This window comes from Podarcis raffonei, chromosome 1 (assembly GCF_027172205.1).
Source record: "Podarcis raffonei isolate rPodRaf1 chromosome 1, rPodRaf1.pri, whole genome shotgun sequence".
Classification (NCBI taxonomy): Eukaryota; Metazoa; Chordata; class Lepidosauria; order Squamata; family Lacertidae; genus Podarcis; species Podarcis raffonei.
The window spans coordinates 60,234,508-60,250,423 of NC_070602.1; the positions used below are offsets into that span (position 1 = coordinate 60,234,508).

A 15,916-nucleotide genomic window follows, 5' to 3' on the forward strand; every position below is an offset into this window, starting at 1 on the left:
TGCTGTTGCTGGGGCGGGTACGATTGGATGGCCTCAACTCCCGATTGGTTGCCCCTTGGTTGCTGGGGAAGGAATTTGGCTTAGGGAGCTCATGATTGGCAGCCGATCCCTGCATGTGTTGTTGAGCTTCCTCTTTTCACTGCGTGCACAGGATCACCCGCCCTCCCTATATTTAAGGTCCTTATTGACCTTGCTATGCCTGTCATGGGGTTGTCTGCTTTGGAGCAGGGGCCTGGTAGGAATTTGCCATAGGCTGGTTGGCTGGTGCCTTTTGGGTTTTGCCTACTGCGTAGCAAATTGTCACAACTTTGTAAGGTTGGCGGTTAGGCATTGGTTCAATTGGTTGGTGGAGGGGATGTGGTTGGCTGTGCCTGCCCCTCCAAGTTGCTGCTGCAAGGGTATTTCGTTAAAGCAATCCAGGGGCTCGCTTTGCTCTTGTCCGAGCCCCTGTCAAGGGGCTATGGCCACACCAGAGTTCCTGGGAGCATTTGGGGTGAGGTTAGAGACTGGTGTCCAGCTCAGATTTTCCCCAGATTGTTTTCCCTTATTGATGTCTGCCGGAGTCCAGGCATCAGTGCTGCCCTGCCAAGGTCAGGTGCAGCTAGTTGGGAACCAATGCCTAAGCAACCACTCACATGCAGTAATCAATAATGTTGTGGCCAACATTATGCCAAAAACCTTAAGCCATAATTCTGTGTCTATTGTGAATTATTTCAAGGGCGGTTTAACACGCAACTGTTATCATACGTATTTGGGTAATAATAATTTGTGTTTGTCATGACCATGGAGTAGGGATGCACCAGGTAGCTCTGCCTACTAGTCTGTGAAAAAGAATGTGATCATATGCACAGCTGTACATGTGTAGGCTTCCTCAAAACCCTGATTGTGTGAGCTGGAGGTTTTTGTGTGAGAGCAGCTGTATGTGTAAAGGCTCTGTTGCTACAGATGGTTGGTGCTTTGTGCTCTTTACAGAAGATTATAGGGCAAGGCTATTTGGATTGTCCCCACTCCCTTAGCTGATGAAAACAGGAGCATTAATCAAACACAGCTATTGATGAGGCTAGAGTAGCCACTAGAAATAGAGGTGTCATTTTATTTTATGCTTGAGTAGTGGTGAAGTATTCATTTTGCATGAATAATTGCTATAATGCACCATACCACTTGATTCACACCTCTAACAACTTGTATACATGTTCTGTATTTTTTCTAATTATAATATTTCTGCATCTCCATGCATTCTCATAATATACACTGAAACAGAGCATTGCAGAGAACAAAGCTAGTATTAAAAGAATCGATCTTGAACCAGGAAGATTCTGAATCTGTGACCTAGTCCGGTGATCTGTGCAGCACCTTTGAATGTTAATTGCGTACAGCCTTTTTCAGACACAGAACAGAAGAGGCATGTGCAACGTGAGCTTCTTTGAACTGTATATAAGGTCTCCATGTTCACCAGATCTGGTATGAATACTAGGAGGTTGAGGTTTTGCTCTTGCTTAGTCAATGAAGCTAAACCTGTGTTCCAGCCCCTGCACTTTTATAACTTCCAACCTCAGAAGCTCGATCAAACTTCTTTTCTAGCTCCACCTCCAATTCCAGTGAGATTAGTCAGATTCTAAAGAGTGAGGTGAGCCTGGGCTTCCTTCCAACACTAGAGCTGTAGAAAGGGAGAGATTATCTCCCCACCCCACACCCACAAGCCTTGAAAATGAATGGGAGCTTGTGGCTTGAGTAAGTTCTGTGCTTGCTGGATCCGAAAAGAGAACAAAAGCTTCTGCCTCTTTCAGGTTCTGAAACAGAGGTTAATGGTGGCTTCTCTCCCCCCCCCCCCCCCCCGCTTTCTGGCAGAGGAGCAGAAGCTTGTCTGCCAGGTTATTGGAACTTCAACTACCCAACACAGGCACAGGGGCAAAGAATGCCCACACACTTATTCTACCTTTCACCAGCTCTGAGCTGGCTGGGAACTGGAGAGCAGAGAATGCAATGGCTTCTCTGTCAATAAAGATGGGTTCTAATGCACCATGTTCATTTTCATGTGTATATATGCATTAGAAATAGCCATGGAATGCAATTGCCGTGATTGTTTGGGGACAATGAATGCCCTTTTATTTGGAAAGGTAAGCAAACTACAGGCTTCATCTTCATTTAATTTTTCAGAGGCCAAGTCTTTCAGAATGCTATCATGAAAGATTGCTTAGGACATAGGGATTCAACATCAATTATACAGCAACAAATTTATCATTTGGAAATTCTGTCTGTGTGGATTTGAAAGAGCAAGTTAGTCAATATAGAGGATGTAAGGGGGCCAAAGGCAGGGTACAAATATTAGACATAAAAATAAAGCAGTAGAGTGAGTGTTGTTTTGATAAATGCTGATAGAAATAAGTACTTTAGCATAATTGCTCTTGACTATAGCTATGTTAGGAACAAATAATTCATTTAGAATACAATACTCCATTGTTCCTTCTGATCCATTAGTAAAGAAAAAAATTCCATAGCAAGCATTGAAATTGCTATAATTATTTTAATGTGTAGTACTGGATATCTTAAGAAGATAGGTGAACAAAAAAAGTTAAAATAAGGTATCCCTTGAAATCTATCTGAAAGGTATTATAGAGTTATCAGTTTATTTTTGTTGCTCTTCCTAGGGTTTGGGATGAGCAAGTAGTTTAAAAACAATTTTAAAAAACTCCCCAACAAATTAAAATATCCAACTATTATACTGTATATAATTAAAGCTATGGGGACACGGGTGGCGTTGTGGTCTAAACCACAGAGCCTCTTGGGCTTGCCGATCAGAAGGTTGCCAGTTTGAATCCCCAGGATGGGGTGAGCTTCTGTTGCTTTGTCCCAGCTCCTGACAACCTAGCAGTATGAAAGCATGCCAGTGCAAGTAAATAGGTACCGCTGCAGCAGGAAGGTAAACAGTGTTTCCATATTCTCTGGTTTGAGTCACAGTGTTCCATTGTGCCAGAAGAGGTTTAGTTATGCTGGCCACATGACCTGGAAAGCTGTCTGGGGACAAACGCTGGCTCCGTCTGCCTGAAAGCGAGATGAGTGCCGCAATCCCATAGTCGCCTTTGACTGGACTTAACTGTCCAGAGGTCCTTTACCTTTAATTTTTTAAAAAAATTAAAGCTAAAATAAACTTACTGAGCATGTCTTAAAAGCCAGCCCAAACAGAAATGTATTAAAACATTTCAGGGAACTACACAAGATTGGACTTGAATAAACTTATAAGGGAATTCCACCAAGACCATCTTTCAATGTGTCCTTACTGTTTATGTTCAGTATGCGTATAGGTATTTGGAGTGTGCATGTTTTGCTTGCTTTTTTAAATTCTTATATCTTATCAAAAATAAAGGTGAGAATATGTAGCTAATTCAAGGCTTTCAAGGAAGAAGCAATAGAGAAATGTATTAAAGGGTCTCTGCCTTTGAATATCATGGACAGCAGACACATCTGATTGTGTCACTGCAGAATCTGTAACTGTGATACTACTGAAGCTACTTCAGTCCTGAATACTGTAAAAGTGTTTTGGAGAAGAGGAGCTAAACATTTTTCTGTGAAAGGCCTTAGGAAAATGAGATTAGATTGGCCAATGCATTTCCATATAAACCTAATAAGATTCATAGCACTGGAGATCAATATGACTTGTGATTTTATAATTATTTAATTGAATTGTTGCCTTGGAGAAGTAGAGCTTATGACACCTGCATGCTAACCTTCCTCTAAGGAGCTTAAGGCAACTATTGTGAGCTTTTGCCATTATATCCTCACTACAATCATGCAAGGTAAATTTGGCTAAGGGATGGTAACTCAAACTGAGCAGGAATTTGAGCCTAGGTGTCTGTGGTCCAAATTTCTATCAGTGGCTCCTCTTGAGTTCCCCAGACTATTGCATAGCAATACCTTAGAGTTCCTGACATATATAAGCAAAATAAATAATTCAATAAGAACAGGAAAAAACAACAACTGGCGTTTCAGTATGGTTACAAGCATCAAGCATACTAGATGCTCAAAGAGTATGTTAGAAATATATGAAACCTAATACAGCCACTTTATTCCCATGGATTTTTCAGTGTTGTCTCGTACTCTGGTACCTTAGGAAAGACAATGAATCACTACTCCTTTTGTGACTAGTGTCTGTACAGGTAGATGTTGGCTTTCACCACAATCTATCAGAAAAAGCAATGTTGCATATGTTATACAATATACATGTGTTATAATTTATTTACTTTCTATATTTATACACCCCCTCTTGGATACTACAGTGTTCCTTGGGTGCCTAATGTATGAAACTATATTTTGCAAGAGCAATATTGCTGCCTGTGACACAGTTTCTGTCATGTCTGCTACATTGCAGAGGTGTGAGCTCAGTTTGAGGAGGGCAGAGAAGACCAAGCTGGATATTGAAGCACATGCCATACACACTGTCCTGACAACTGCAAGCCTTCAAGACTAATTTTTCTTCTTCTTCTTTACATTGCGTAGTAGATTTAGTGCATGTGCTGCCCCATCCAGCTCTTGTTACATGTACAGGTAGGTAGCCGTGTTGGTCTGCCATAGTCGAAACAAAATAAAAAAATTCCTTCCAGTAGCACCTTAGAGACCAACTAAGTTTGTTATTGGTATGAGCTTTCGTGTCCATGCACACTTCTTCACAAAATTTTTTTATTTTGTTTCAACTACGGCAAACCAACATGGCTACCTACCTGTAATGAGATAAGAATCCAATGTCTCTATTCAGACAAGGTCTCTCCATGGTTTTAAGTTTGGTAAAAAGTTGCAATTCAGCAACTTCTCTTTCCTGTCTATTTCTGATTTATTTATTTTTTTGTAATAAGACAGCTACTTTGAGATCTTGTATAGAATGTCCTGGGAGATTGAAGTGTTCTCCAACTGACAGAGAAACCATTGGATTCTTATCTCATCATACATGATAAAGCTATTTTTAGCCATCTCACCCCTTGCTTTTTCCTGTAAGACCAATTGCAGTTGTTAACAGTCATCAACAGGTTTACCACAGCTATCAGCCAATCACCCATTCCCACCACCCTTCTGAGTAATACCCCTCCACACCCTCTCACTATATATAAGGGTCTGGTGACTTCTGTTTCAGTGTATCTGAAGAAGTGTGCATGCACACAAAAGCTCATACCAGTAACAAACTTAGTTATACGTAGTTATGGTTGAGTAGTTGTACTTGGGTCTGGTTTGCAGACTTCCTGTGGACACCTGGTGGCCACTGTGAGAACAGAGTGCTGGAATAGATGGTCCTTTGGCTTGTTCCAGCAGGGTACTTCTTATGTTCACTACTTGTGGATAAGATTGTGTATCAGAATGCATATCCCATTGTGAGTACTACAGTGGTGACAGACAACCATGCTTTGATACATCTTACAATGTGCGCTCTGCTACTTTTCTCCAACTTTCCTAAGCTGCAAAAGTTTGTACATCCAGCTGCCAATATTTTCACCAGCAGAAAATAAACCAGATGAAATTGGATAAAAAGGAAAGTTTGAGGATAGTTGCCTGTATCAATGGAAAACCAATTGTTGTGGTTGTTAATTCTCTGCCCTTCGCCCTAAGGCCCCAGGGTTGGTTATATCAATTAAAACACAATATTACAAAGAGCTCAAAACAATTTATAGTCACATAATAAGGTGGGTCTTAAGAATATACATCTCAAATGTCAGAAGCCAAAGTAAAGTGGTATGTCTTCAACATTTGCCATATAACGGACATGTCAGATGTTAGTCATTGGACCTAGTGAGTTATTATTATTATTAATATCATCATTAATTTCATTTCTATACTGATTCATATTTTTAAGGGAAAAAATCTCAAATCTCAACCCACATTAAAACATCAAATAAAACAACCCAGAATAAAACATTACTCAAGACAGTAAAAGTTAAAGTATATATTAAAAATAACATAATTAACAGGAAACTAAAATATTACCTTCAAGATTTCAAAATAAGGCATTACAAAGGAGGTCAACTACAGAATCTACATTTAATGCAGCAAAGTTGACTAAAAAAGGGAAGTAAAATATAAAATGCACATTTAAAACATTGTAATTAACAAGAGAATAAAGTATTATTGTAAGCAAAGAATATATTTGCTGGTGTTGCTGCCAGTTCTGCCAATGGTGGTTCATGGAGGGCAGCGGCTGTGGAAGCTCAGGCTTGATGTCCTGAGTCTCCATTGGGTTTGACAAAGCTAACTTTTCTGTAAGGAGACTGTTGTTGAGAGCAGCCTCAGGGCATTTCCTCAGCCAATATCACTTGGTCTGTTACTAAAACCAGACTCTTATTCAGGTATGTTACCAGTTCACTAAGATTGCTTCTGAAGCTCTTATTCTGGGCTTTGGGTGCCGTTGCAGCTGCAGGGCAGACGGTGTCACTTTGGCTTAAGTTCTGCTCCTTCTTCTTCTCCTCCACTGTCTGCTTCAGTGATCCGAGGCTTGCCGTGTTTGTAGGAGGGACCAGCAGCAGTGGGGGCAGGAAAGGGCAAGTGGGTGATGGTTGTGGCAAAGGATTTGGGAAAGCAGGAAGGGCAGCTGAAGTGAGAAGCAACTGCATCCCTTGTTGATGTAGAATGTATGAGTCAGACTGAGATTCTGCCATAAGGCAGAAACTGCTCTTCTTAAATACCCTTTTCTAAGGTTTTCATATTGTTTACACACTCTGTTTACTAAACAGCATTATCATATATGCAAATTCTAAATGTGTTTGAAAAATAATTTGTTTCAGACTGTCAGATGCCTTATGAATATATTATCAAGTATCCTAGTTTAAGTAAAAGTGGCATGTTTTCCATTAATGCATTTATCAAAATTCTGCAGCTATTCACTCTGGGTTAAGAAAATCTCCTTTCTGTTGAGAATGTGAAGTGTATATTTATTTCTTGATATTTTTTAAATAGCTGAATTCCAACAAATGTTAATTACTTGATTTTGTATATCTCTGTCTATTGCTAAGAGCCTTTTAAAGAAAGAGGTGTTCATACATAAATATTGAATAAGCAAAGAGCTTCAACTTCAGATTTGACTTAACGTGCCGCACATATGAAATTCAGCCTCCTTCTTCCTTGTTCTGCTGAACTGGACTACACTTGCTTCACCTCCACAGTTTATTCTTTTTAATATTTCTGATGACAGAAATCTTTCTTATCCATAAGACCATTGTGAGATTTCCCCCCACCTCCAGTCTCTCTTAATCTTTGCCGCACCACTTCTTCCCTTATGCCTGCTCTGTCTTCTTTCCTTTAAAAGCCCTGCCCCTTTGCTTCTGTAATTCTTGGTGGTTGTTTTAGCTCAATTTCTAAGCATGCTATTTTCCCAGACCCTGGGACTCTGTCTTACATCCTGCCAATAATATGTCATTTCTGGGCTTTGTGTAAGATTTCTCTCAGTCAAGTGGATATTTTAATTTTCTCAGGGAAATTGCATTTTGAGGCAATACTGAGGTACTAGACATACCAAAGTTTCCCAGTGCCTGAAATAAAGCTCCTATGCAGCCTTATAGCTAGAGCAGAACTTCCACCTGTCCGTTGCAAGAAGAGGTCCTCTAACTGTCAGAGCAGCCACTCTTTTTCTTTCAGAAAACTGTTGGGAAGTATATATATACAACAATACCTGTTGGGGGTATTGGTGTACCCCCATTTTGTAAGGGTTCCCCTGAAAAGTACTATCCTGGTTTGGTTGAAATGACTGAAAACCCCTAAACTGTTCAGCAAGTTGGGTGAAGATGTTCTAAGCCTTACTGACATAGATCTTCCCTCAAGCCTAGCCATGGGAGGTGGGGGGGAGAATGAAATTTAGATTTACTTTCAAAACCTAAAGAAGCTTGGGAAGGATCTTTAGAATGTGGTCAATAGCTTAATGACTATACAGTCTTAGTGCATGGGGAATATTTTAATGACAAATTCCGGAGAAATGTCCTTTCTGACCAAAGAACTCAAATGTCAAAGTATATCCAAAGTTTCTTTAGGAAAAGAAAGAATCATGCACTTCAATATAATAAAAGAGAGATAATCTTACTTAACTATTTACCTTTAACCTCTTTGAGCAGAGTCTTGGATTTCAGAGTATGTGTACAGTTCCTTTCAGAAAAGAGGTATAAGACCTTGCAGAGCATCTTTGGTTACCTGACTTGGGTGGGTCTTAGGAGACAAAGGGACCAGGGCAGGGGTGGGGTGGGAAACCACTAACCTGCAGGCCATCCTTCGCCCATCAATGATTCAGATTTTCCTCAAAGCATGCTCACCTACCTGACACCTGTGACATCTGGTGTGGGGCAGGTAAAGACAAAGCTGTCAATGCGTAATCAGGAACCTTAAACTGTGCTCCCAATTGTTCACTGGCAATGGAAAATCAGGCTTTGGCTCTACTATCAGGTGATGAGTGGTAGACCTGAAGCCTCAAGTGATTTAAAGCCCCGTGCAAGCCCCATGGCAGCCAATAAGGTAGAGAATTGTGAAGATGATGGCCACAGTCAGTAATCAGGAAGGCCATCCCAGATACAGCAACTGATACTGAGCTGATGTCACAGTCAAGGAGTCTGAAAAGGGAAATGGGAAGCATCCATGATTGGGAAGTAGAGACCATGGTTTGGCTGTGAAAGCACAGCACTCTGCTTATTGAAGTGCTGCCTGGGCAGCCCAGAATTTCAGATACTTAGAAGGGCATTAGGTGATGACTGGCAAGAAGGAAGAAGCCTTCGGCTGAAGCACCTAGTACTTCAAGTGACTTAGCTACTGCTGGAACTAAAAGGTGTTGTTTTGGGTACCTGCAGTGTTCAACACTCATTGCCTTCTGTAATGGCCCTTTTTATTGATATCTGACAAGATGAAAGAAATTAACAGACAGTATGAGCTTCCCAATAGATCAGTGGAGCTATGCCAGCTTGCAACACTGAATACTGATGCTCCAGTATTGTCTTTCTATTTCTGTTAACATCTGCTTCCTTTTTTTATGGGAAGGTCAGGTTTGTGTGAGTGATAGCTATCAAATGATAAGCTGAACACTTGATAAGCATACTTTCATTGATGTGCTGATAAGGCCGTCTGTGACAGCAGAGACATGATAGCCATTTCATTCAGTTATCCTGCGATAAACATGGTTGTTTGAACTGGCCTTATAGTATTTCAGATGCATGGGGAATATAGCTCTCTTTGGATGGCTGGTTTCCAGTTATTGTTGCAGTAAAGAACAAAATGTCAAGAGAATGAAAGCTGCCAGAATGCAAATATTAATGAAGTACGTCCACATCAGATGAATGCTGTCATCTACTATGCCATACTAAGCTATGTACTGTGATGCAGTGATTCTCACTGAAAAGCTTTAGCCCCAGTGACTCCTTGTCATTACAGCAAACTAGCTTATGCAGATGGAAGTTAGTGATATGTGAAGGATCATTATGCTGTGTCAAGTTTCATTTTAAAGACCATAAGTAGAACATTTTTTATAAGAAAAGCAAACTACATCACCATTGCAGGGAAAGACATAAATCATGTATTTTTATCACCTCAAAAGACCACCAGAAGACAAGCTCTAATATTTCAAATGCGACAAGCAATCTACTCACATGAATCACAATTTGAGTTCCATTATAGCCAAAGTGATGTGTACCACATTGTGGTTTATGGATAGTGCTGTTACAATGTTGCAGTTTTTTAAAAAAAATCCTGGGCATTTAAACTTGTGTATTTTTATAGATAAATGAAATAGCAACCATTACTTTATATCCTTTGATCTGAACATACCTTAGCAAAATTATTTTACTAGCAGAAAGTATTGGGGCAAGGAAATGATGTTTGTTTTAAAAGTTATACTTTTATTTATTTATTTGGAAACCAATTCTATACAAAATCAACAATTAAATTACATTCACAAAATTTATTAAAAAAAAGTGAGTCAGATATCAACATAGCTGGATCACCCCTCTTGGAAAGCCTGTTTAAAGAGCTCAGTTTCAAGCAAGCACCCAAATAGATGCCGCCTCATGTTCATGGGAAGTGCGTTCCAGAGGGCTGGTGCCACCACACTTGAAGCCCTGATCTTGATAGACAGAAGATAAACGTCGAAAGCTGATATTAACACCTGAGTTGGAAGAAGATGGTCTTTCAGATATTTGGGGCCTAAGTTGTTTAGGGCTTTAAACACTATTGTGAGTTCATTGAACTGGACTTGGAAAAGAACTGGCAACTAATGCAGCTGTTTTAAAGTGGGTTATATGATGAGGGACTTTCCAGGCATCATGGCACCCAGATGCTTGGTTGGTGAACCCCATTCTAAACCAGCCAATCTCTATATAAAGTGCACTGCAGGAATCTGTTGTAGAGGTTACTAATTCTCGGACTGTCATAACTAAACTATCCCAAACCAGGAACCTTATACCTTAGTTGTCACCTCTGTTGAAGCAGGCAGAAGCAGGCATTCCTAGCCACTGAAACCAGTTGGGCATTCCGTGACAGATAGGGATTCTTGAGCACATTCAACCCATACTAGCAACCCCATCCAACACAGATAACTGACCTGTTTCTTAGACCTGGAAACAGTTCACCCAAAGAGCCAATGATAAAATACCATTGAAAGGGCATGATGATGAAAGAGAAGAATGTGTGAAGAACTGAAGCTGAAAATTTTAGATCCAAGCAGCAAATGGTTTTAGACCACTGTTTTTGCACAACTGTTCCCATAACCCCTGACCACTGGTCCTGCTGGCTAGGGATGATGGGGGTTGTAGTCCAAAAACAGCTGGAGACCCATGTTTGGGAAACGTTGATTTATACCATTGTATTCCATTTAGCCCAATACTTCCTTGCCAAGGTCAATGGAACTTGCATTATAGTAACCATGCTTCAGATTCTGCACATTTTTTTTTAAGAATGGGCACCTGCAGCTCAGTGGAAGAATTGCTTCAGCAGGTTGCCACCGTTAGTACTAGCCATTCACTGTATTTGTCTGCATCTCATTCTGCCCCACAGTATGGTGGGGTTGTGCTACTCACCTGACCTCCTTCTGGCTGAGTCATTGCAGCATACCAGAATGGAAAGTGGGAGGTTGGTGCAGTGGCACCAGCAGAGCCAATCCAGTGCTCCTGCTTGTTTGTCTGCACTACACTGATGTAGCTGCCTTGCTCTTCTCCATCCCAGGGTGCTTCAGTGGCTTGGATAGAATGGTGCTGACTGCTGATAGCCTGGACTATGTCACCAAAATCCAGCGGGCAAAAAAGCCTACATATTGACAAAAGGCTACTTTTATGGACCACCATTTTTTACCTTTAAGCAGCCTGTAAATTTGCCTGTAGCTCTTTCTGCCCCATTCCTGTAGGGAGGAAAGCGTGGAACCTGAGATGGGAGTTAGCAGCTGCAAGGAGCTAGAAGAGAATGTCATACATGCTTCCATGGCAGTGGACCTCATTTGAAATCAGAGGTGTACATAAATAAAGGAAGACAATGCCACACAGAAACTATTCAAAGCTGTAGATTTTTACCCTTATTGCTATCAAAAGTTTAATGTAAATTTCACTGATATTTTTAATGAATAGTGGTATGTGAATATTTTATGAATAAAAATAAACTAAGAAACTTTCCCTTTTTTACTAAAAGAAGATGCTAGTTAAATCCATAACATTCAATGTTTTTTCAGCACTCCCCCCTTTTTACTGACATGGCTCATGTCTTTCAAATTCATTGTTGAAGCTTCAGACAAACATGGAACCTTGTCAGGTTAATTTTTAGATGGATATCTTACTAGTTCTGACATATTTCCTATCTCTCTTCCTTTACATTTATGATTCAGTATTATACATGATTAAACAAAGCCCTTTCAAAGGAATGAAATAAAAGCCTGCATTGTTTTTTAAAAGATAGCAAGCAAAGAAGTGCAAGCCTATACTTAAAGGCAAGTGTGCCTCATATGGCTGCAGAGCACTATGGTTTGATAGAGAGAGTGACTCTTTTTCCTTGCCATTTGTCTTTCAGGCTTTGACAGTCCCCCCATTTTTCAAGGGGATTATCATTCAGAAATAGCAAAAGCAAGGGGACTTGATCGCTCAAGGTATTTGTATCCCATCTTTTGCCTTCAAGCCATCATTTCAGATTCAGTCCAGACCACTCACTGATCAAAAGTCCCTGTCAGTTGACAGCTGCTTGGTGACCAGTGCAAAGTTATTTCGTTAGTTGCTCAAGCTTCCTACTTACTGTATTGATGTCTATAGGATAGTAGTGCTCATGACAGCTGGTCTACTTGGCACTCAGCACACTTATACAGGATTGCATCAGCATGGAGGCAAAGCCCCTTTCATCATTTCTACTGACATGTAGTAGAACAAAGAACAATGAAGCTAGTTCTGTTGTCCTTGTTTTACCTATTCATACTCACATGAACTCTGTCAGACTTTCAGGGATATCTGTATTCACTCCAACCAACTAGAAAAAGGTAAGAGGACAGTATTTCCTTAACACCGATACTGGAATAATAAGAAATGTAAAACTGAAATGACTCATGCAAATGCAGTTTATGTACCAGGAAGATCAAGCACAGCTGGACAATAAACTCATTTTTAAAGCAAAAGCCATCTGCATCCCAAATATTGCCTTTAGGTAAATCCTAATGCAGGGGTTCTTAAGCTTCATCGCCACCTGTCCAAACCTGCCCCAAGTGTAACTGAAATAAAACAGAGGCAGATGGTGCACCTTGCACATAACAGTTTTGTCCCTGATGGGGTGAGCAGATCAAAGGAGAATAGTAGGAGCCGGTCTATCCACAATATGCTTTAAGGTACCTATGGGAAAGGGATCCAAGAGAAGAAGAAAAACACCTGTGAATAATAGAATTTCCCCCATAATTGTAGCAATGCTCTGCAGCCTTTCTAGACTATATCATACCTACTCCCAACTTTGGCAACTTTATCTTCTTCAGTAATTTGAATGAGGTCACGTGTGCATATTATTAAGAAAAGGGAGACTTTGTATTCTGTTTGCTGCAAAACCTATTATATTTGGAATGAGACGTAGGGCATATGACTGATAAGAGGGATAAGTAATACTCCCCTTGGATTTTTTTCTAGAGTCCTTCCGCTGATATAAGAATCAATCCAGACAACATTTTGTCTGATGAGGATTCTTAATGGTTTTCTCATATTTTGATGTAAGTGAAATTTATTTGACAACTCAGAATGATACTGTACTGTTACAGGCATGTTGTTTTGTTGTGTACCATAAAGCTTTCTGGGATTTTGTATTGTCTGATAAATAATGGTGAATAAGTAAGTGCTTAATGGGGAGTGATGAGTATCTAGCATGTGAATCATGTGCATCCACCCAGATTGGAACTGGGACAGAAGCTATTTGATAGTTTTGTCTGAATCTAGTGTGTTTCAAAAGGAACTGAAGGGGGAAGCAGTTTGCAGGTTTTGAGGCTTGATTAGAGAGCTGGCTTGGGTTCTAGCTGCATTGTTTTGGTGTCTCTATTCTACCTACACATATAACCAGGTGTATCAAGAAAGTGCCATCTGCCTTCATAAGTGTCTTGGGTCACAATGCTTTCACAGCTTGACTGGATGGATCTAGCAAGAGGCCACATCTATGATACAGAAAGTAATCTCTCCTCTGGCAGAATAGAGCTAGGGCCATAGTGGGAAAGGGTTTCCCCAGCATACTCGAGCTACATTTCCTCCAATCATTCATGTTCTGAAAGAGATTATTCATTAAAAATGGAGAAGTAGTTTGCAGAAACATAAAAAGTACTAATTGTACTAACTCAGGTTATTACTCAGGCTACTTGTCCCGAAGGCTGTCCTCCAAAGTAGGCCAACCTTATAAAAGGTGATGTTAAATATCAACTTCTTGAGGAAATAAGTTCACAGGCCTTTTATTGAAATCAATGTGCTGAAAGAATACATGTCTAATTTGTAATTGACTAATTTAACCTTTCTCTTTAACGCTTCACAATTTTGGAATACTCCAATTGATGAGTAATTACTTTTAGGAGTGGTGGTCAGGAGGAATGCCTACAAAGTTAATGGCAGAATGGTAAATGTTCTGCTTTTTGTGGATATATGTTGGATATTTTTATATAGTTCTTTCATATTTCAGTGTTGTATTGCTGAAGATGTGCAACTGTGCAGCTGAATGCAATCTCATGGGGTGTTTTTTCCCCCTCAGATATTGATGAGTGTGCTGCTAAGATGCATTATTGTCATGCCAACACAGTGTGTGTTAACCTACCTGGATCATATCGCTGTGATTGTGTCCCAGGATATATCCGCGTTGATGATTTCTCATGTACAGGTAAGCTCTTAATATGATCGCAGTAACACCATGAGACTTTGTTAATATCCAATGGTGTTCATTTGGAAGGAATGAAATATTCTTCATGTTGTATGAAGGCAATAGATTTATTCCTTGAGGGAAAATACATCCTTGAAAGTTGAAGAAATGTTTTCTGAGAGAGGGGGATAAAGTTTTCCTATATTTATATAAAAAGGTAAGAATTTAAAATCCAATTGTTTAGACTTTTCTATAGTGGTGACACCTCATTACATGGTTCTTCAGTATATACACAGGTTATTTCTCTTCTTCGTAAATGCTAAATTTACTGTCGGGGAAGTGGGAGAAGAGAGTTCTTGGACTGAGCCAGTTTCTGCTGCTGCTTCTCACCCCACCCTCCAGTAGAGAATGGGAGCAGAGGAATCTGTTATGGGGTACCAGGTCCTGGTGTGGGGTACAGAAGCCTTTTTGCATTTGTGATGGAGGTGGCTGGCACATGGAGTATATGTCATGTGATTATTTATTTACACATACTGCAAAACTGACCTAAGTATTTGTTTGAATAGCCATTAAGGGAATAATTTTGCCTGTTAATTGTTGAGTTAATATTTGCTTAATTCTTAAAGAAGAATTGAACAATATGAAACAAATACAATAGCTTTAGACATAAAAGTCAGTAATTTTTAAACTATCAGTAAAAAGCAGTAATGAGAAGTCTTAGGAGAGCATTAGTGTTTTAAACTAATATCTGCAGGTGGTTTGTTGGAAGATTAGGAAGAAAAATAATATGTATTTCCCCTAGAATTTGAGAAAACCTTGTTCTTGCCAGTACCTGAGAAGATAACTCCTGACAGTTGTCTTAGGAAGGCTTGGAGAACTTTTAAGTTTTATTTCTTTTGTTTTGGGGCAGTGAAATAAAATTAGCATTTAAAAGGGCTGCCTCTCTTTTCACCTGGAAATATGGTCAATACAAAAAACAATATGTGAGTGATTATTCCGGAATTCGTCATGTTCTGAATATATACAATCCATAGGGCAAGGTATTAGAGAATAAACAGGGGCTTGGTATGGAACAAAAAGATAAGCATAAAACATAGTGTCTTCAAGGAATGAGGATTAAGAATTGGATATATAACAACCTTGGATCTATTCAGGATTACAGATATGTACAGATAACTCACAACTTGCACAGGGATTATGTTCTGGGGATTGCATGTACTGTAAAGCTGAAATTGTGTATTGCCTTCCCTACTTTTCTTAAGCCAGTGGGCTCCAGCAGTGCTGCAGGGGGTGCCAAGATTTGGGACAAAGTGAGCACAGAAGCCAGGGGTGAGGCTGGTGCAGCATACCCAGGTGATGTAGGGGGGGGGGTCGAAGAGCAATGCTGGGAGGTGACAGCACTGAGACCGTCTCTGGGATAGAACTCCTTATCTGTAACTTTGTTCCCCCCGCCCCAAGGTCCAAAAACAGTCCATCCCAACCCACTTGGCCTCTCAACAAGCAGCTCCTCTGAATTCCCTCCCAGCTCCTTCCTGATCTGACCAACCTCTCTGCAATGTGTATTCAGCATTTATGAGAATAAATTTGAGAGGCATAATGGCTTTCACCCATTGCAAAAGCTTGCTTCTTT

The 15,916-nt window shown here is 40.1% G+C and overlaps 1 protein-coding gene across 5 annotated transcripts in view; it reads left to right on the forward strand.

Moving 5' to 3' along the window:
- NELL1 (neural EGFL like 1) overlaps positions 1 to 15,916 on the forward strand; it is a 363,706-nt gene that overhangs the window by 195,177 nt on the left and 152,613 nt on the right. For 4 of the 5 annotated variants that reach the window (XM_053389174.1, XM_053389145.1, XM_053389185.1 and 1 more), the window contains exon 13: positions 14,182 to 14,307. The exons of the other annotated variant lie outside the window; for it this stretch is intronic. In XM_053389174.1, coding sequence (XP_053245149.1) covers positions 14,182 to 14,307 — 126 coding nt within the window. The remainder of the gene's footprint in view (positions 1 to 14,181; positions 14,308 to 15,916) is intronic. 5 annotated transcript variants of the gene reach the window in all.